Source organism: Papio anubis, chromosome 6 (genome assembly GCF_008728515.1).
Source record: "Papio anubis isolate 15944 chromosome 6, Panubis1.0, whole genome shotgun sequence".
Classification (NCBI taxonomy): domain Eukaryota; kingdom Metazoa; phylum Chordata; class Mammalia; order Primates; family Cercopithecidae; genus Papio; species Papio anubis.
The window spans coordinates 52,757,242-52,778,092 of record NC_044981.1 but is presented as its reverse complement, the minus strand read 5'-3'; the positions used below and the strand labels follow the sequence as shown (position 1 = coordinate 52,778,092).

Sequence of the window (20,851 nt, the reverse complement as noted above, 5' to 3'; positions counted from 1 at the left end):
AACAAACTATAGAAAGTATAACATGTTTTTCTTTGTTAGTTAATGCCAACATATTCATATATATTGGATGACTGAGAAAGGATGCTGTTCTGGTTAACTCTGAGGTTGACTCAAACAATTTTAGAATATTTTACTTACAGCAATTTGATATTATATAATATAGTACACCAACAGGTTTTAAATGCCATACTAGCCTTCTTAGTATTTTAGTTGTTTCCAAATAGTTCCACCTTACACATAATACTCACCTGTAATAGCTTTAGTAACCTAATTAGTCTCCTTGGGGAGTAAATAAAAATAATTTCAAAATTGTTAAAGAAAAAAATTTTAATGGAGCCAAGCATACAAATGAAGTCTTAATTTTCGTATTTCTATGTGAAAATAGTATTTTTTCACAACATTTTTAATATTTATAATAAGATAGAACACAGTGAAGCTTCTTGGTGCTATCTCCACCCCGCAATTCACAAGCACTTGAACATTATGTCTGGAAAAACAATCAGGTATAGAGTTGATTTGATTTGATATAAGAGCATCATAGAACTCTCCGTTCACCAGAAATAGATAAACTCTATCAGAGCCAATGAATCCAGGCCTACACCTTCCTTTATAAAAGAAAATGCTCCAAATAATGAAGGTGTTACTAACTTAGTCCTTACAACATTAACTTGTCTCAGAACACTGCTATTCTCCCAAGGTCAATACAAGGGAGAAAGAACATCTTTATATATTACATAATAACATTTATTTAATACTTTACTATATCTAAGTACTGTGCGAAGCATTTCGCATCCAGTATTTCATGGGACTTATGCAGCCCTGTGAGCTAGATACTACAACCATTGTCATTTTGTGCAGAAGGAGACTGAGGTAATAAGTGAAGGAGCCAGTAGACACGTTACGAGAATAATGACTTAAGCTAAGGAATGAAGCCTGGAAACCAGCCAGGGAAGGAAGGAGCTTTCCCAGGAATTCAGGATGACTCATGGCTTATTTTTTCCCATCCAGGGAAAATAATTTCCCGAATCTAAACTCTTACCCAAGCAATATGGCCAAGGAGAAGTTTATGGACAGAGGTGCATGGAAATTTTCAGTATGCTTGAAATCATACCACTGTTGGCTACTGCCCACTCTAGCTGTATGTATAGTCTATCATACATTGAAAATGATTTTTTAAAAGTTGGGGAAAAGTGTATGGGGGGGGTGAGGGGGATGCATCAGTAATCGAGAAGAATTCCCACAAAAAGAAATTCATTGTCATGGTAATTAGAGGTAGTTTGATATCATATATTGGGTTTTTCTATGTAGTCAACAGACTAAGAACTAGTTATAAAACTAACTGGTAGCTATAGCTTTCCAAAGCTTCCAGTTCAACTCAGTTCATACTTGCTTCATGTTCTTCCTAGAAACACTTGCTATTATTTCTGATTCTATTCTACCTGGCTTCATATTAAAACATTTCTAACACTCGGAAATGTAGTCCTAACTACTATGCCCTAGAAATAAGATGCATTTCCTTGACTTACATCGTAAATGTAATAGAACTCTTACTGGTTCCGCTGAATTTTTCTTATTGCTTTCCTGGAATTACTCGACAATTCCAAGCATTGTAACTTATGCTGTAATTCAAAGCACTAGGTAATTTAAATTTTTCCCAACTCATCATTAAGAGTTTTAATTTAAATATCACCACAGTGACTTTTATGCAAACAAATCCCAGGAGGCAATAAATGATTTTGAATTAAATTTCCTTTTCTTTGCTATGGTGAGTGGAAACTTGGGAAAGAAATGTAACTCATTTTCTCTAGAACATATAATATTCCAAGCTGCAGAAATTAGTTTATAAAGGATATGTTAGAAATACTTTTCAGGAAATATATAGAGACACATAAATGAGTGTGTGGCCCACCGTGGCCCTCAATAAAAGCAAGTGAAAGAGCAAACCTTATAAAGGTCTGTCCTCTTTTCTTAAATAATTCTGCCTATTATTTTTTCTCACTGGGTAGGAACAAAAATGAGAAATAAAACAGAAAAAAAACTCTTTTTCAGTTCATCATGCAGTTAGGTCACTCAAAATCATAAATCAGAGCCACATCTCTAAAGATTTAAGTCTTATGATTGTAGGGGAGACCCAGAAGTATATCAAAGCTGAATATTTCAGAAAGTTAGCTTTGGTTAAGAGATTAAAAGTCTTTTTACTACTTTGAACCTGAATTGGCCAACGCTATATTGGAACTGTACTAACTGGAGTAAGTAGAGTTAGTAGTTCCATTTAGTGTTGGCCAATTCAGGAACTCTAATAACTTTTAGGGGAACGGATTTTTTAGATGTCCTGTCTATGCACTGTAAATAATTCTGTGGTGGCTCTTAACCTCTCTCAATCTTGGCGTGACTTAACTTCTCGACCTCAATTTGCCTGTCTTTAAAATGTGAGTAATGATAGTATCCACTACATCATGCTGCTGGGGAAATTAAATGAGATCATGTATGAAACTGTAAGTGCTTTAACACACAACTACTTAATAAACACCTGTTATGATGTTCTCTGATACTAGTTATAATTTAGAGGGCCCTGCTACTGGAATCTGAATTGTAACGATAACTCAGGTGATTACATCACTCAAAAGCAAAGTACATTAAACATTTGAAGAGAAACCTGTGCATTTACAACTCATCCAACAGCAAACAACAATCTTGCTTGCTAAAGCTGCTGAGAGCTTCCAGGCAGCTGAGACTGGATGTCTTCATTGGAGGGTGGAGAGGCTACACTCCAGCAGCCTGGAAGCACCACTCTACCCTGGGCATTCATAACAGGCCTTAAATACAATCAGCATCTCAACTGGAAAGTGTATGTGCCTGGAGAACACCACACATTGGGTGGTAACACTGCAGATTTGTGAGTAAGAGGTTGGTAAAAACAAGAGAGGTAGCAACTTTTTTGTACAAGATACCTATTAGCAGATGATAACACCTCTTAAAAATGAAAGGGAAAACCCAGTAAGATAGTTCAAGGCATAAGAATGTTAGAAAACTTGAGGTAATTTTACAAGTAAGTTTGCCGGGTCATCAGGCAAAATTAGAAGATATTCTTTTAACAGAAATATTGAGGATTTTTGAGGATCAACCTTTACTAATCATCAAAGCCTATATGTCTAAAGATACCAACATTTATTTTATTCCAATATGATAATGGATATTCCTATAGACAGGACAAAATAACTGTGTTTAGGTAAAAAAGAAAAATTGGAACAATGACCTGCTGAAGCATTGGCACACTGAATAACCAATAATCCGAAATTCGTATTTGTGTGAAGTCATTAGCAATGTAAATGAATATTCAATTCTTCTTTTTCTGGATTATCAATTTTATTTTATTATTATACTTCAAGTTCTGGGATACATGTGTAGAATGTGCAGGTATGTTACATAGTTATACATGTGCCATGGTGGTTTGCTGCACCCATCAACTCATCATCTACATTAGATATTTCTCCTAATGCTATCCCTCCCCTAGCCCCCAATCCACTGACAGGCTCCAGTGCATGATATTCCCCTCCCTGTGCCCATATGTTCTCATTGTTCAACTCCCACTTATGAGTGAGAACATGCAGTGTTTGGTTTTCTGTTCCTGGGTTAGTTTGCTGAGAATAATGGTTCCCAGCTTCATCCATGTCCCTGCAAAAGACATGAACTCATCCTTTTTTATGGCTGCATAGTATTCAACAGTGTATATGTACCACCTTTTCTTTACCCAGTCCATTATTGATGGACATTTGGGTTGGTTCCAAGTCTTTGCTATTGTGAATAGTGCTACAATAAATATATGTGTGCATGTGTCTTTATAGTAGAATGATTTGTAATCCTTTAGGTATATACCCAGTAACAAGATTGCTGGGTCAAATGGTATTTCTAGTTCCAGATCCTTGAGGAACTGCCCCACTGCCTCCCACAATGGTTGAGCTAATTTACACTCCCACTAACAATAAAAAAGCATTCCTATTTCTCCACACCTGCTCCAGCATCTGCTGTTTCCTGACTTTTTAATGATTGCCATTAACTGGCATGAGATGGTATCTCGCTGTGGTTTTGATTTGCATTTCTCTAATGACCAGTGATGATGAGATTTTTTTCATATGTTTTTTGGCCGCATAAATGTCTTCTTTTGAGAAGTGTCTGTTCATAACCTTTTCCCACTTTTTGATGCGGTTGTTTGTTTTTTTCTTGAAAATTTGTTTAAGTTCCTTATAGATTCTGGATATTAGCCCTTTGTCAGATGAATAGATTGCAAAAATTTTCTCCCATTCTGTAGGTTGCCTGTTCACTCTTATGATAGTTTCTTTTGCTGTGCAGAAGCTCTTTAGTTTAATTAGATCCCATTTATCTATTTTGGCTTTTGTTGCCATTGCTTTTGGTGTTTTAGTTATGAAGTCTGCCCATGCCTATTTCCTGAATGGTATTGCCTCGGTTTTCTTCTAGGGCTTTTATGGTTTTAGGTCTTATGTTCAAGTCTTTAACTCATCTTGAGTTAATTTTTGTATAAGTTATAAGGGGTCTAGTTTCAGTTTTCTGCCCGTGGCTAGCCAGTTTTCCCAGCACCATTTATTAAATAGGGAATACTTTCCTTATTGCGTGTTTTTGTCAGGTTTGTCAAAGATCAGATGGTTGTAAATGTGTGGTGTTATTTCTGAGGCCTCTGTTCTGTTCCATTGGTGTATATATCTGTTTGGGTACAAGTACCGTGCTATTTTAGTTACAGTAGCCTTGTAGTATAGTTTGAAGTCAGGTAGCATGATGCCTCCATCTTTGTTCTTTTTGCTTAGGATTCCCTTGGCTATATGGGCTCTCTTTTCATTCCATATAAGATTTAAAGTACTATTTCCTAATTCTGTGAAGAAAGTCCATGGTAGCTTGATGGGAATAGCATGGAATCTATAAATTACATTGGGCAGTATGGTCATTTTCACAATATTGATTCTTCCTACCCATGAGCAAGTAATGTTTTTGCATTTGTTTGTGTCTTCTCTTATTTCCTTGAGCAGTGGTTTGTAGTTCTCCTTGAAGACATCCTTCACATCCATTGTAGGTTGTATTCCTAGATATCTTATTTTCTTTGTAGCAATTGTGAATGAGAGTTCACTGATGATTTGGCTCTCTGTTTGTCTGTTATTGGTGAATAGGAATGCCTGTGATTTTTTCACATTGATTTTGTATCCTGAGATTTTGCTGAAGTTGCTTATCAGCTTAAAGAGATTTTGGGCTGAAACGATGTGGTTTTCTAAACATACAATCATGTCATCTGCAAACAGACAATTTGACTTCCTCTCTTCCTGTATGAATACACTTTATTTTGTTATCTTTCCTGTTTGTCCTGGCCAGAACTTCCAATAGTATGTTGAATAGTAGTGGTGAGAGAAGGCATCCTTGTCTTGGGCCAGTTTTCAAAGGGAATGCTTCCAGCTTTTGCCCATTCAGTATGATACTGGCTGTGGGTTTGTCATAAATAGTTCTTACTGTTTTGAGATATGTTTCATCAATACCTAGTTTATTGAGTGTTTTTAGCATGAAAGGGTGTTGAGTTTTATCAAAAGTTTTTTCTGCATCTATTGAAATAATCATGTGGTTTTTGTCATTGGTTCTGTTCATGTGATGTTTGGATATGTTGAACCAGACTTGCATCTCAGGGATGAAGCCAACTTCATCATGGTGGATACGCTTTTTAATGTGCTGCTGGATTCGGTTTGGCAGTATTTTATTGAGGATTTTCACATCGATGTTCATCAGGGATATTGGTCTGAAATTTTCGTTTTTTGTTGTGTCTCTGCCAGGTTTTGGTATCAGGATGACGCTGGCCTCATAAAATGAGTTAGGGAGGAGTCACTCTTTTTCTATTGTTTGGAATAGTTTCAGAAGAAATAGTACCAACTCCTCCTTGTACCTCTGGAAGAATTTGGCTGTGAATTTGTCTGGTCCTAGACTTTTTTTGGTTGGTAAATCATTAATTACTGCCTCAATTTCAGAAATTGTTATTGGTCTTTTCAGGGATTCAACTTCTTCCTGGTCTAGTCTTGGGAGGGTGCCTGTGTCCAGGAATTCATCATTTCTTCTAGATTTTCTAGTTTATTTGCATAGAGGTATTATAGTATTCTCTGATGGTAGTTTGTATTTCTGTGGTATCATTGGTGTTATCCCTTCACCATTTTTTATTGTGTCTATTTGGTTCTTCTCTCTTTTCTTCTTTATTAGTCTGGCTAGTGGTCTATCTATTTTGTTAATCTTTTCAAAAAACCAGCTCCTGGATTCACTGATGTTTTGAAGGGTTTATCATGTCTCTATCTCCTTCAGTTCCGCTCTGATCTTAGTTATTTCTTATTTCTGCTAGCTTTTGAATTTGTTTGCTCTTGCTTCTCTAATTCTAAATGTGATGTTAGGGTGTCAGTTTTAGATCTTTCTCATTTTCTCCAGTGGGCATTAAGTGCTATAAATTTCCCTCTAGACACTGCTTTAGCTGTGTCCCAGAGATTCTGGTACGTTGTGTCTTTGTTCTCATTCATTTCAAAGAACTTATTTCTGCCTTAATTTTGTTATTCACCCAGTAGTCATTCAGGAATCGGTTGTTCAGTTTACATGTAGTTGTGCAGTTTTGAGTGAGTTTCTTATTCCTGAATTCTAATCTGATAGACAGTTTGTTATGATTTCTGTTCTTTTGCATATGCCGAGGAGTGTTTTACTTCCAATTACATGTTCAATTTTAGAATAAATGCTATGTGGTGCCAAGAAGAATGTATATTCTGTTGATTTTGGGTGAAGAATCCTGTAGATGTCTATTAAGTCCACCTGGTCCAGAACTGAGTTCAAGTCCTGAATCTCCTCGTTAATTTTCTGTCTCATTGGTTTGTTTAATATTGGCCGTGAGGTGTTAAAATCTTCAACTATTATTATGTGACAGTCTAAGTCTCTTTGTAGGTCTTTAATAACTCAATTTATGAATCTGGGTGCTCCTGTATTGGGTGCATATATATTCATATTAGTTAGTTCTTCTTGTTGCCTTGATCTCCTTATCATTATGTAATGCCCTTCTTGGTCTTTTTGATCTTTCTTTATTTAAATTCTGCTTTATCAGAGATCAGGATTGCAACCTCTGCTTTTTTTTATCTTTCCATTTACTTGGTAAATATTCCTCCATCCCTTTATTTTGAGCCTATGTGTGTCTTTGCATGTGAGATGGGTCTCCTGAATACAGCACACCAATGGGTCTTGACTTTATTCAATTTGCCAGTCTGTGTCTTTTAATTGGGGAATTTAACCCATTTACATTTAAAGTTAATATTGTTATGTGTGAATTTGATCCTGACATTATGATGCTAGTTGGTTATTTTGCCCATTAATTGATGCAGTTTCTTCATAGTGTCAATGGTCTTTAAATTTTGGTATGTTTTTGCAGTGGCTGGTATCAGTTTTTCCTTTCTATATTTAGTGCTTTCTTCAGGAGCTCTTGTAAGGCAAGCCTGGTGGTGACTAAATCCCTGAGCATTTGCTTGTCTGTAAAGGATTTTATTTCTCCTTTGCTTATGAAGGTTAGTTTGCCTGGATATGAAATTCTGAGCTGAAAATTCTTTTCTTTAAGAATGTTGAATATTGACCCCCACTCTCTTCTAGCTTTTAGGGTTTCTGCAGAGAGATCTGCTGTTAGTCTGATGGGCTTCCCTTTGTGGGTAACTTGATCTCTCTGTCTGTCCTTAACACTTTTTTCCTTCATTTTAACCTTGGTGAATCTAACAATTATGTGCCTTGGGGTTGCTCTTCTCGAGGAGTATCTTTGTGGTATTCTCTGTATTTCCTGAATTTGAGTGTTGGCCTGTCTTGGTAGATTGGGGAAGTTTTCCTGGCTAATATCCTGAAGTGTTTTTTCCAATTTGGTTCTATTTGCCCCATCACTTTCAGGTACACCAATCAAATGTAGGTTTGGTCTTTTCACATAGTCCCATATTTCTTGGAGGCTTTGTTTGTTCCTTTTCATTTGTTTTTCTCTAATCTTGTCTTCATGCTTTATTTTATTAAGTTGATCTTCAATCTCTGATATCCTTTCTTCTGCTCGATTGAATCGGCTATTGATACTTGTGTATGCTTCATGAAGTTCTCGTGTTGTATTTTTCAGCTCCATCAGGTCATTTATGTTCTTTTCTCAACTTGTTATTCTGGTTAGTAGTTCCTGTAATCTTTTATCAAGGTTCTTAGCTTCCTTACGTTCGGTTAGAACATGCTCCCTTAGCTTGGAGGAGTTTGTTATTATCCACCTTCTGAAGCCTACTTCTAGCAATTAGTCAAACTCATTCTCCGTCCAATTTTGTTCCCTTGCTTGCAAGGAGTTGTGAGCCTTTGGAGGAGAAGAGGCATACTGGTTTTTGGAATTTTCAACTTTTTTGTGCTGGTTTTTCCTCACCTTTGTGGATTTATCTACTTTTGGCCTTTGATGTTGGTGACCTTTGGATGGGGTTTTTGCATGGGCATCCTTTTTTTGATGTTGATGCTATTGCTTTCTGTTTGTTAGTTTTCTTTCTACCAGTCAGGCTACTCTTCTGCAGATCTGCTGGAGTTTGTTGGAGGTCTACTCCAGACCCTGTTTGCCTGGGTATCACCAGCAGGGGCTTCAGAACAGCAAAGATTGCTGCCTGTTCCTTCCTCTGGAAACTTCATCCCAGAGCAGCACCCACCAGATGCCAGCCAGAGCTCTCCTGTATGAGGTGTCTGTTGACCCCTGCTAGGAGGTGTCTGCCAGTCAAGAGGCACTGGGAGGAAGTCCGTCCCTTAACAGAGTCCCTCTGGAAGCTTCATCCCAGAGCAGCACCCACCAGATGCCAGTCAGAGCTCTCCTGTCTGAGGTGTCTGTTGACCCCCACTGAGAGGTGTCTCCCAGTCAGGAACCCACTTGAGGAGGCAGTGTGTCCCTTAAAAGAGCTCGAGCACCATGCTAGGATATCCACTGCTCTCTTCAGATCTGGCAGGCAGGAATATTTAAGTCTGCTGAAGCTGCTCCCACAGCTGCCCCTTCCCCTAGGTTCTCTGTCTCAGGGAGATGGGAGTTTTGTCTATAAGCCACTGACTGGAGCTGCTGCCTTTCTTTCAAAGATGCCCTGCCCAGAGAGGAGGAATGTAGAGAGACAGTCTGGCTACAGTGGTTTTGCTGTGCTGTGGTGAGCTCCACCCTGTCTGAACTTCCAAGTGGCTTTGTTTACACTGTAAGGGGAAAACCGCCTACTCAAGCCTCAGTAATGGCCGACACCCCTTACCCCACCAAGCTCCAGTGTCCCAGGTCAACTTCAGACTGCTGTGCTGGCAGTGAGAATTTCAAGCTGGTGAATCTTAGCTTACTAGGCTCTGTGGGGGTGGGATATGCTGAGCAAGACCACTCAGTTCCCTGGCATCAGCCCCCTTTCCAGGACAGTGAATGGTTCTGTCTCGCTGTCATTCCAGGCTCTACTGGGGTAAAAAAACAAACAAACAAAAAAAAAAAAACTCCTGCAGCTAGCTCAGTGTCTGCCCAAATGGCCACCCAGTTTTGTGCTTGAAACCCAGGGTCCTGGTAGTGTAGGCACCTGAGGGAATCTCCTGGTCTGTGGACTGCAAAGACTATGGGGAAAGCATAGTATCTGGGCCAGAATGCACCATCCCTCACAGCACAGTCCATCAAGGCTTCCCTTAACTGGGGGAGGGAGTTCCCAGACTCCTTGCTCTTCCTGGGTGAGGTAACACCCTATCCTGCTTCTGCTCGCCCTCCGTGGGCTGCACCCACTGTCTAACCAATCCCAATGAGATGAACCAGATACCTCAGTTGGTAATGCAGAAATCACCCACCTTCTGCGTTGGTCTCGCTGGGAGCTGCCAACCAGCTGTTCTTATTCCGCCATCTTGCCAGGCCATTCAATCATTCCTAAAGGAGACTATGTCTAATTGGTAACAGTAAACTTGCAAAGCCCACATGAAACTTTTGAGGGGTTTAACAACCATTTGGGGAAAGGATTTTTTATTTTTGTGACAAAATTATGACTCTGAAAGCTCAAAACTCATTATTTTAGTGATTTATAATTGCTTTTAATGCACACATGAACACACTTTTACAAATACGTGCACATACATGAATCAGAAGGAACACTTACTGTCATTTCATTCATGCTCAGGAGCATGGGACTAGGTGGCAAAGTGCCAAGGCGAAATTTGAAACCATCTTCTAAAGTCATTCCCCAAAATTGGCTGTAGTTCTGTGCTGTCCATCTGCCTTACAAATGAAGAAGAAAAATATACACAGGTTATGTGACATCATTTTTACAAATACATGTTCCTTTATATTTCCAAAATTCAACAGCAACAAATCTCACAATATGAGAATTATCGCAGGCTATTGTTTATATAAATGATACATTATTGATTATTTTAATAATCAAGGGTATGAGATACTCTTCCTAAATAAGGTACATTTCAAGTATTTTAATGATTCATATGAAGAACATTAAGACCATATTAATGTAGGTTAATGCTAAGAATATGAAATGTTTACATACCACAAAGAGATTAAGTGTTAATGAGGCCAATATATGTAGTTTCCATTAAATGCCATTAAATACATCTTAGAAAGAAGCTTAAATATACAGAAATGTACTGATACATTAAATAGGTTAATACATTTTCTTTAAAATTTATATTTGAAAAGAAATGAACAAAGTAAAAATGTATGCATGAATACTGAAGGACAAAATAGTTATAATTTTTAAAAAGGACATCAGTGCTAATTTTTAGATATTGAAATATTCTATTATGTATTAAATGAGTTCATTTGTGTTAAGTGCTCAATCATCTTAGTTATTAATAATAATAAAAAATCAGTTGATGTGAAATTAGGTAACAAAAGTGCATATTTTCATAGAGATGTATTTTGTGCTCTTAATTAGAAAAAAAATTTTCTCTTCAAAATTCAATATTGAAATTTGAAGACAAACAAAATTTTTTTACTAGATGATAGTAGATAAAAAATTAGAAAGATGCAAGTAATTTAATCATTGCCTATTCTGAATTATCTACCACTTGAGGTCAATATATTTTCTGTACTTATGTCAAATTTAAACCCTGTCCTGCTATGTTTATCACCAAAATTGTTTATAATGTGATAGGCTCCTATGAATCATTGAAAACACAATTTAATTTTTAATAATATACCTCACAAGTTAATGTTGTTCTTCGTATAAGATCTGTTAGTTCATAAAATCCTTAGAAACTTAGCTACAATTTAAAGTGCAATCTCCATTACCCAAGGAATCTCAATAAGAGAACCTCTGAATATAAGAGATGTTGTAGTATAATTCAAAAGGCTAACAGGGCAAAATTGGGCAAAATTTGGCAAAATTGTGACATCAGTAAAGTATGTTTTTGTTGCCGTATGTTAGTAGTTTTCCAACATCATGTCAGAGATGTTCATAGGTTATTTAATTGAGCACTCAATTTGGTTAGTAGGGTGATAGTTTAAGAAAATAAAATAAAAGATAGGAGAAATAATAGGAAATAGGGTTTATTACAAATACTAAGGGTAATAAACTCTGTGTGTGTGTCTGTGTGTGTGTGTGTGTTGATGTTTGTGCATGGGTGTGTGTACTAGATCACAAAGTAAGATGTATGTGCTGTGAGATATGCTCAAAAGTGTGAAAGGTATGACTAATCTATAACATCCTTCTTGACTTAGACTTATAATTTTCATTTTAATCCAATTTAGCATTTATTGAAGTTTCTTAATTGATCTGTCATATTCTCTAATAAACACTGAGAACATAGATATGAATAAACTTTTCTACATTTAAGAAGCTCATACCTTAAGAAAAAATACAAAGATAGAAATGACTTCGGCGTGTGTCATCTATCAGCAGTAGATCAAAAGATGATCAAAAGATTCAAACATAACTGAAGGAGTTGGCAAATTTTTTACATAAAGCAAATTTAGTTCTCTATCTGGAAGGATAAGAATGAGTTTGGTGACCACATATGAAAGAAGAGAGCATTTGTTTAAAGTAAAGGTAACTCTTGAGCAAAGCATGCAAGTTTGAAGTTGGGTGGCATGTGTAGGGAATGACAGATAAGTTAAATGCTTAAACTAGGAGAGAGGATAGGGACACAGGGGCTGAAAATGGTACAAAAGATAACGTAGTAAAAAGCTTTTGGGCCAACATATTATTTTTGCTAAGGGCAATACATATTTCACAAGCAATGGGGTTCCATTGAGAATTTCTGGAAACAGAGACAAGTCAGATAATTTCAAACTAGGCTTGATAAAGAAATGCATTAGAATATAGTATAGAATGGAAGAAGTAAATATCTAAGAGAAACTTTTAGTGCGGGAGTTAGCAATACCTACTGCCTGAGAATAAAAGGAAGGAAAAATCAAACTAACTGCAAATTTTCAAGTTGACCAGATAGAGCAAGATGCCAGTAATTAAGAATAGGTAGAAGTTAATCACTGCAGTTTGGGGTGAGCGGGTTTTGAGAAAACAGTGAAAAATGAAAGCCAACTTATCCACTAAATCAAATTTTGAGTTCATAAGAAAGAATCTATTTCTCTAGCCTTTGAACGTAGGCTGGCCTAGTAACTTGCCTTACCCAATAGAAAGCAGTAGAATTGAGATCGTGAAACTGTCAAGCATAAGCTTCAAGGGAGGACTGGGGCAGCTTCCACATATGCCCCATCAGAATAGTAATTATGAGAAGAAGCCAAAGCTAGCCTGCTGGAGAAACGTGGCCCAATCAACAACCAGCACCAACCACAAGATATAGTGTAAGGCCATCACAGACAATTCAACCTCAGTTGAGGCTCTATTGACACAGGAGTAATTCCAGAAGAGAGCAGCAAAAGAGCCTCAGTTGAACCTATTCCAAATTACTGATGTGAAAAGATGAAAAGTTTATGGTTTTAAAATGTTGAATTTTGGAATGGTTTGTTACACAGCAGCAGGTAATTGAAACACTTATATATCTCCCTTTATTCCACTAACTTGCTGATTATTACTTGTGCCACTAATGTAGCACTTATATTCTCCTCTATTATTAGAAATCCTTTTATAAAGGTATGGCAGTGTTGGCTCCTCAACTAGATGGTAAATTCCCTTAACATAGAAATTATTTGTTTTTTTGTTTTGTTTTGTTTGAGACAGAATCTCACTCTGTTTCCAAGGCTGGAGTGCAATGGCATGATCTCAGCTCACTGCAACCTTCACCTCCTGGGTTCAAGCAATTCTAGTGCCTCCACCTAATGAGTAGCTGGGACTACAGGCCCATGCCATCACACCCAGCTAATTTTTGTATTTATGGTAGAGATGGGGTTTCACCATGTTGGCCAGGCTGATCTCAAACTCCTGACATCAAGTGATCTGCTCGCCTCGGCCTCCCAAAGTGCTGGGATTGCAGGCATAAGCCACTTCGCCAGGCCGAAATTATTTATGTGTATCCTCAGCCATGCCACCAGTAGAACATATGTTTTATTAATATCAACTGATTACATTAAAAAATAATACAGAGAATAAATAAGCACTGAAGTACATTACATAGAATAAATAAAGACTTGGATCTAAAATACTGTCAAGATGTGGGAAAGAAATATTTTAAAGCCAAGATTGCATATTTGGTGTAGGCTATTTTTAAAATCACTTAATAAATACTGAATGATATAATATGATTATATTTTTACACGTAAAAACAATTTGAGCATCATGAAAAGAGAATAGCTGAGAATTACAACTTTCTTTTAAATTTAAAGACTTCCCCGCTTTTTTGCCCTGGTAAATAATTTTAGTTTTATTTCTTGTCTTTATAGCTTGTTCCTTTTACTTAACTTTTTTTCCTTTGGTTTTTGTATGTTTCCTTTTGCTCCAATTATACTTCATTTTCTACTCTTTGAAAGTTATGTGATGTCTAATATTTGCTACTAAAATGCAAAGCCCATGCCTCTTAAGTAGCCCTAGGGCATGCTCAAAATAAATAAATCATGGAAAGAACGTTCTTCCTTCCAAGGAAGATATTAGGTTGGTGCAAAAGTAACGGTAGTTTTGGCCAAAACCACCATACACTTTTCACCAACCTAATAGCATTCCCAACAACCTCTGTACTCCTAAGTGTGTTTTATTAAGTGTACCACATTGGTTTAGACTGTGGTTTCTCATGTACTTTTAATAGTGGAAAGCTAGGCTCCTCTATTTTGGTTTCTTGGAAGTGTATGTTAATTAGATCTAGCATTTGAACACTTTTAGGAATCGGATTCAATTTTTCAAGATGGCACATACTCTCATGTTCTTTGAATAATTTAAATATGATTTGCCACAGAAAATTAGAATTGGTTTTCCCTAGAAATACTTAAAATGTCATCAAGTTATCTTCTAAAATATTGATTTAACACAAACACACACACTCACACACACAGAGAGGAACTGAGAATGGTTTAAGGATATTAATATCAACAAATGTGACTTTCTATATGCTTTGTATCTTCCAAGAAAAAACTTTGAATACATTGAAATTTAGTATCCCCATTATGCTGGGAAACATGTTATATGTGGAAGGAGATTATACTTCCGTTTTATAAAAATACATCTCCAGAATTATTTCACTTTTCCAATTGCTCAATAATAGATCTTTTTATGTGAAGTCTTTTCCAGAAATGTGGAAGATGTTATCAAGGATATATCGAGATTTGATCAATGGCAGTGGAGAAATCCTGAAGCAGATACCAGCTGGCCTGTTCCTCTTCCTTTTAATTCTATAATAAAAGTCAGTGTTGGTGCCTGTATCTTTTTCTTTTCCTTTTTCTTTTTTTTGACAGGGTTTCACCCCCGATGCCCAGGCTGGAGCGCAGTGGCGCAATCTTGGCTCACTGCAATCTCCGCCTCCCAGGCTTCAGTGATTCTCATGCTTCAGCCTCCTGAGTAATGGGATTACTGGCATGCATTACCATGCCCAGCTAATTTTTTCTGTGTTTTCAGTAGAAATGGGGTTTCACTATGTTGTCCAGGCTGGTCTTGAACTCCTGGCCTCAAGTGATCTACCCACCCGCCTTGGCCTCCCAAAGTGCTGGGATTACAGGCATAAGCCACCTTGCCAGGCCAGTGCCTACATCTTAATTTCCTCTGTGTAAATGGAGAAGCCATCTAATTTTTCAATCTGTACGAGAGCATCAGTTATTTCCAATGTTTCAGTGTCAATCATCCCTATCTTTAGTGTACTATTAAAGTAAAGTAGCACAATCTGTCTCTTGATTCAACTGTAAGTGACATTGGCTAGATACCCATCATTTCAGTGAAATTATTTAGATTGGCTTGTTATTTGAATATCATCCTTGTAAGGTCAGATTCTACCCATGATAACTAAGCATGTGATTGACTTGGTGAGGGCAGTAGCAGAGGAAGAGATGGTTAGTATGAATAAATGAATTTTGCTGACTTCCTGATTTTGCCTAAATACTTATCCAAAGTAGCTTTACTCCACTTCCCTTACCTACACCATGACACTGCTCTTTCCTAACTATGCTCTAGATTTCTTATTTGATCATTTTAATTACTTAATGTTTACCTTTGCATTCCAGTTTTACATGTTTTCTATCTCCCTTTCTATTTCTCTCCCACTCTTTCTTTTTAAATAATGAATGACCATTTATAGAAACCAAGCAATACATTGAAACCTGCATAGTAAATGGCAGTGTCAAGAAGCATATAAAGCAAGATTTCTCTCACCCATAGTCTCCTTTATTGACATGTTCAATTAATTCTGGACGAACAAGGCATACATGCTGGGAACATTTCCATTGCTGTCCTGAGCATGTGCTGTAAAGATATGATGATTACAAAAGTGGCTTGGTCTTTATGAAGTATATTTCAATTAGTAAAAAGAGTTATACATTGTTAAGGCATAAAACATAATGTCTTGATTAATGTTAGCCATATGGTTATTTGATTCTTGGCAAAAATAAATTGTAAAACATACGTTAGCTACCATTCAATATGCTGTAATCCTCTACTCCAGGCAATTAACAAACGATATGATCACACATCCATTGAAGTTTGAAAACATAAGCCAAATTGGACAGTAGATTCCATGTACTTGTATTTGGAAACTTTCTGCAGGCTAGTTCTTTTAAAGCAGCCTGTTTTTATATAGTTATTGTGCTCAAAAAACACAATTTGTCTGTAGGGTATCAGAATATTATAATTAAGAGGTACATTTAATGCAGACTTGTTGTATGATGGAGACCCATTGTCAGGAACATCAACCTCAAACATTAAAAGATATTCATGATTAAATTTTCAAAATCCCTTAAAATTAAATATGCTTATACAAAGTTACAAGTATATGATGTCTTATGACATATGATTCTGTCTATACATACATAAATATATGCTTTGTTTCACAAATATTTCTTTTATTTGAAGAAAACATACACACACAGTAGAACTCAGTTCTGTACCACTTAAATTTATTACCAGGAGTTGCAGTTTTCTTTAATTACTGATCCCTCTTCATAATGTTGACCATCTTTGAAGCAACCTGTCAAAGTAACATGTAAAGAAATGAAAATCCTAAACTAAGTAATAAAGTGTATTAACATAAAATATAATCAAAAATCGTAGTTAGTTTTTCAAATATACAGACATGTTTGGTGCCAAAAAAGCTGATAGAAATCCATGTCTGGTTTGTGTTAAGGTTTGTATGTCAAAATCTTCTGGGCTAGTTTCAACGCTTTTATCTTTAAACTGCATATTATGTTCCAACAGGGAGGATTTGCAAAGCATGAAAACAAGATTACCAAGGAATTAATCACTATGCTTAAAAAATAATTAATGCTTTTAAGTAAGTAAGCAATATAATAGTATTTGAATTGATTTATGACATTTCTCATTAAAAAAACAACTAATTAAGTCTCATAAGTGCTTATAATTAATTGGATATGACTGGAGCAAGTAGCCTATAGCTTTGGACTCAAAATACCAGGTCACTTCATTGAATTTACCTTACAAAGACAAATTCTATTTTTTTTCTTTAGGATCCGAATAAGAGAAAAAATTCATGAAATCATAGCCATTTGCCTTCCAAAACCAAATGTTTCTTAACTATTAACTGAAACTGGTTATTAACCGCTTTATGAGATTATATGAACTACTCAAAAGAGATGACTGGTGAATCATTATCATATAAAAACCATTAGTAACATATTGTAAAAATAGTGCTCTGCTTAAAAATTTAAATTCATTTTGAAAATATAATCTGCTTAAATTCAAAATTAACACTAAATTTGCAAAAGTGACTCAACATTGTTTGGTGAAATTGTTTTTGATAGAAACATGTAATTGATATTTTATGCCAATGGCCTCTAATTAAACAAAACGAATTTTAACCTTTTATTCATAAAAGCATAGGGCAAACTATAGGTTTAGAAAGCTTTCCAAGGGACCTTGTTAACTTCTAGCCACAATATTACAAAGCTAATATTTTAATAGAAAATATTTCACAACTGCCCCTCCCCTGGATGTTTTGCAGTCCAATGTTCTACTTAATGAATCTAATTATTTATGTATTTGCATCTATGCATCCCTTTCACGTGGAATTTTGATACTTCACAATCATGGGGGTAAGAAAAGGAAACCACCTGTCTCCTGACCACAGTTTTCCTAATACAGCAAACCTGAGATGTGGGAAGATTGAACTTTACATCAAATACATGGTTTTAATTGCTACATAAGATTAGACTCCTTTCATAACTGAATCCACAGTATGTTTCTAATTTAAAGAGATCCTAAAATTGTTTATCACCCAGAAACAACAGAAAATCCATGCAACAATCAAAGTTTTCATTCAAAGCCAAGAGAAGTACTTCCCTGACCATTCTTAAAAACTGAGCGTGTGGAATAAAAACAAAGGTGATTTATAATCATACCTCATGAATCTTGAGTGTTCAACATATGAATTCCATGGATAAATGAAACAGAGGTCTCAAGCATCCTTAAGGAAAGAAGACTGTCCCTTCTCTGACTTCTACTCAGCTAATACTTTTGAAGTCAGGAGAACGCCATCACCAAGCCACCCCAAATCACTAAATTTAATGTTAACAAAATTCAACACTAAATTTAATGTCAACAAAAACTCCATTTCTTGGTCATCTTTCCTTAATGTCATGTAAGAGATAACTATGAGACACTGTATTCACTTTAATCTTGCATGAGAATTAATCTCTTTAACAAAAGGCATAATCAGTTACTTCAGACCCCGTCAAGGTGCTGACACAGTAAAGCATGAGCCTATATACAATACCCAGAAGCAGTCCACTCACTCCTTTGCTACAGTCCTTCCCAACTCCAACGGATCCCTCATTTCCCACATGGCATTTACAGAGATCTTCAAAAAATATACATCATGTCATTTCCTACTTAAAATCTTCAAGTCATTTCCCATCAAATTGAGAATAAGACCAAACTTCTTACTGTAACCTGTAAGGCCTTATCCAAAATGTTTCCACCCTAATCTCTGCACTTATCACTCCTGTCGAGCTGACTGGGGTGGAGGTTCCCAGAGGGATGAAGGATTAACATAAGTGTAGTGAGGATAGCGAGAAGTAGGTGGATATAATTTGGAGGTAACTCAAAGGGAATCACTCATGGATTGAGTTTGGTGAATGAGGGAAAAGAGGAATCAAAGATATCTCATTAGGACTTTGGCTTGAGTAACAAAGAAATGGTACAACTACCACTAAAATAAGAAACAGGCTTGTGTCAAGAAATCAAGACTGCTACTGTATATATTTTAGATTTAGATAAAACCTAGGCTAGACATCCTAACAGAGATATCAAGTAGACAGCAGTTTATAAAAGACCAGAGTTAAGCCAAGGCTGGAGCATGAATTTGGGAGACACAAACATCCATATCTACTTTTTCAAACCCAAGACTACATAAGGGTCTTTTGGAGAGAGTGTATGTAGGGAAGAAAAGGTGGTCCAGGACTGAGCTCAAAACACTGCATCTGACAGACATTCAGAAAAGGAAACTGGGAAGGAGTGACCTGTGAGGGAGAATAGAATTGAGGAGAGGGTGGTGTCATGAAAAACAGGGTTAAGAAAGTGTTTCGTACGCTCTAGGTGGTCAGCTGTATACAGTACTATTGAGAGGCCAAGAACGAGAAAACAGACATCTGAATATTGCATTTAGTAATGTAGGAACTGCCAATAACCCTGCCGAGAGAAATTTCAGTGAAGTAGCAGTGAGTTGACATCCTGTAGGAATGGGTTGATGAGAGACTTGGAATAAGAAAGTAAATTTTTCTTTCAGATATTTTGTCATAAAAGGAAAGAAGGGAATGAGATGATAGCTGGTTAAAGACATGAAATTAAGGGAGAGCTTTTTTAAAGTTGGGAAAGGCAAAAACACATTTTGGAAATTAATGGTTAATCCACATGTATTAGCCTGTTCTCACACTGCTAATAAAGACATACCTGAGACTGAGTAATTTGTAAAGGAAAGAGGTTTAATGGACTCATGGTTCCACGTGGCTGGGGAGGCCTCACAATCATTGCAACAGACAAAGGAAAAGCAAAGGGACATTTTATACAGTGGCAGGCAAGAGAAAGCTTGTACAGGGCAATTCCTATTTATAAAACCATAAGATCTCATGAGACTTATTCACTACCATGAGAACAGCATGTGAAAAATCTGCCCCCATTATTCAATTACCTCTCACTGGGTCCCTCCCAAGGCAGTTGAGAATTATGGGAGCTACAATCCAAGATGAGATTTGGGTGGTGACACAGCCAAACCATATCACCAGGAGAAAAGAAAACAAAAAAAAAATGATGCTTGAGGAGAAAGAGAGAGCAAGAAAGCGAGAGAGAATGGTAGAGATGGCGGTACTGAAAAGACAAAAGATGGGATTCAGAACTCAAAAGGGAGAATCAATTCAAGGTAAGCAGTAACCCAGATTACTGTAGGTTGAAAACTATGATTGTGGTGATATGAAAGAATTCCTGTCTGGTAGCTATACTTTCTCAGTAAAATATGTCTAGAGCTCCTCAGAGTGAGTTAATTAATTGGTTACAAACACAGCATCTTGACCAACAGAACAAAATAAAACAAAGCCAAAACTAATGACTGTTGAAATTAAGGCAGTTTTTGCAACTTTAACAGCATTTAAAGCAATATTAGGCAAATCATATATTTGGAGAATGAAATAGTTTATCTTCTTGAATTGAGAAAAGATGATAATACATTGTCTATAATTTATTTTAAAATAGTTCATCATAGTGTATTATAAGTATCTGTGCTGGTCTAAACTTCACTTCTTTTTTTTTTTTTTTTCTTTTGAGACAGAGTCTTGCTCTGTGGCGCAGGCTGGAGTGCAGTGGCGCAATCTCTGTTCACTGCAAGCTCCACCTCCCGGGTTCACGCCATTCTTCTGCCTCAGCCTCCTGAGTAGCTGGGACTACAGGCACCCACCACTGCGCCCGGCTAATTTTTTGTATTTTTAGTAGAGACGGGGTTTCACCGTGGTCTCAATCTCCTGACCTTGTGATCCACCTGCCTCAGCCTCCCAAAGTGCTGGGATTACAGGCGTGAGCCACCGCACCTGGCCAACTTCACTTCTTGAACTGCAAAAAGATAATAATATGTTGTCTATAATTTATTTTAAAATAGTTCATCATAGTGTATTATAAGTATCTGTGCCGGTCTAAACTTCACTTCTTGAATTGTGAAAAGATAATGATAGGTTGTCTATAATTTATTTTAAAATAGTGTATTATAAATATCTGTGCTGGTCTAAACTGTCGGAAAGGCAGTTGCTTGCTCT

At 36.6% G+C, this 20,851-nt stretch overlaps 1 protein-coding gene across 2 annotated transcripts in view; it reads right to left on the bottom strand.

The window, feature by feature from the left end:
* The window catches only part of TINAG (tubulointerstitial nephritis antigen), an 82,841-nt gene that overhangs the window by 54,194 nt on the left and 7,796 nt on the right, over positions 1-20,851 (bottom strand). For both annotated transcript variants that reach the window (XM_017957953.3, XM_003897752.5), the window contains exons 2-4: positions 16,503-16,566; positions 15,756-15,845; positions 10,155-10,269 (exon numbers count right to left, since the gene is read on the bottom strand). In XM_017957953.3, the coding sequence (XP_017813442.1) occupies positions 10,155-10,269; positions 15,756-15,845; positions 16,503-16,566 (269 nt within the window). The remainder of the gene's footprint in view (positions 1-10,154; positions 10,270-15,755; positions 15,846-16,502; positions 16,567-20,851) is intronic.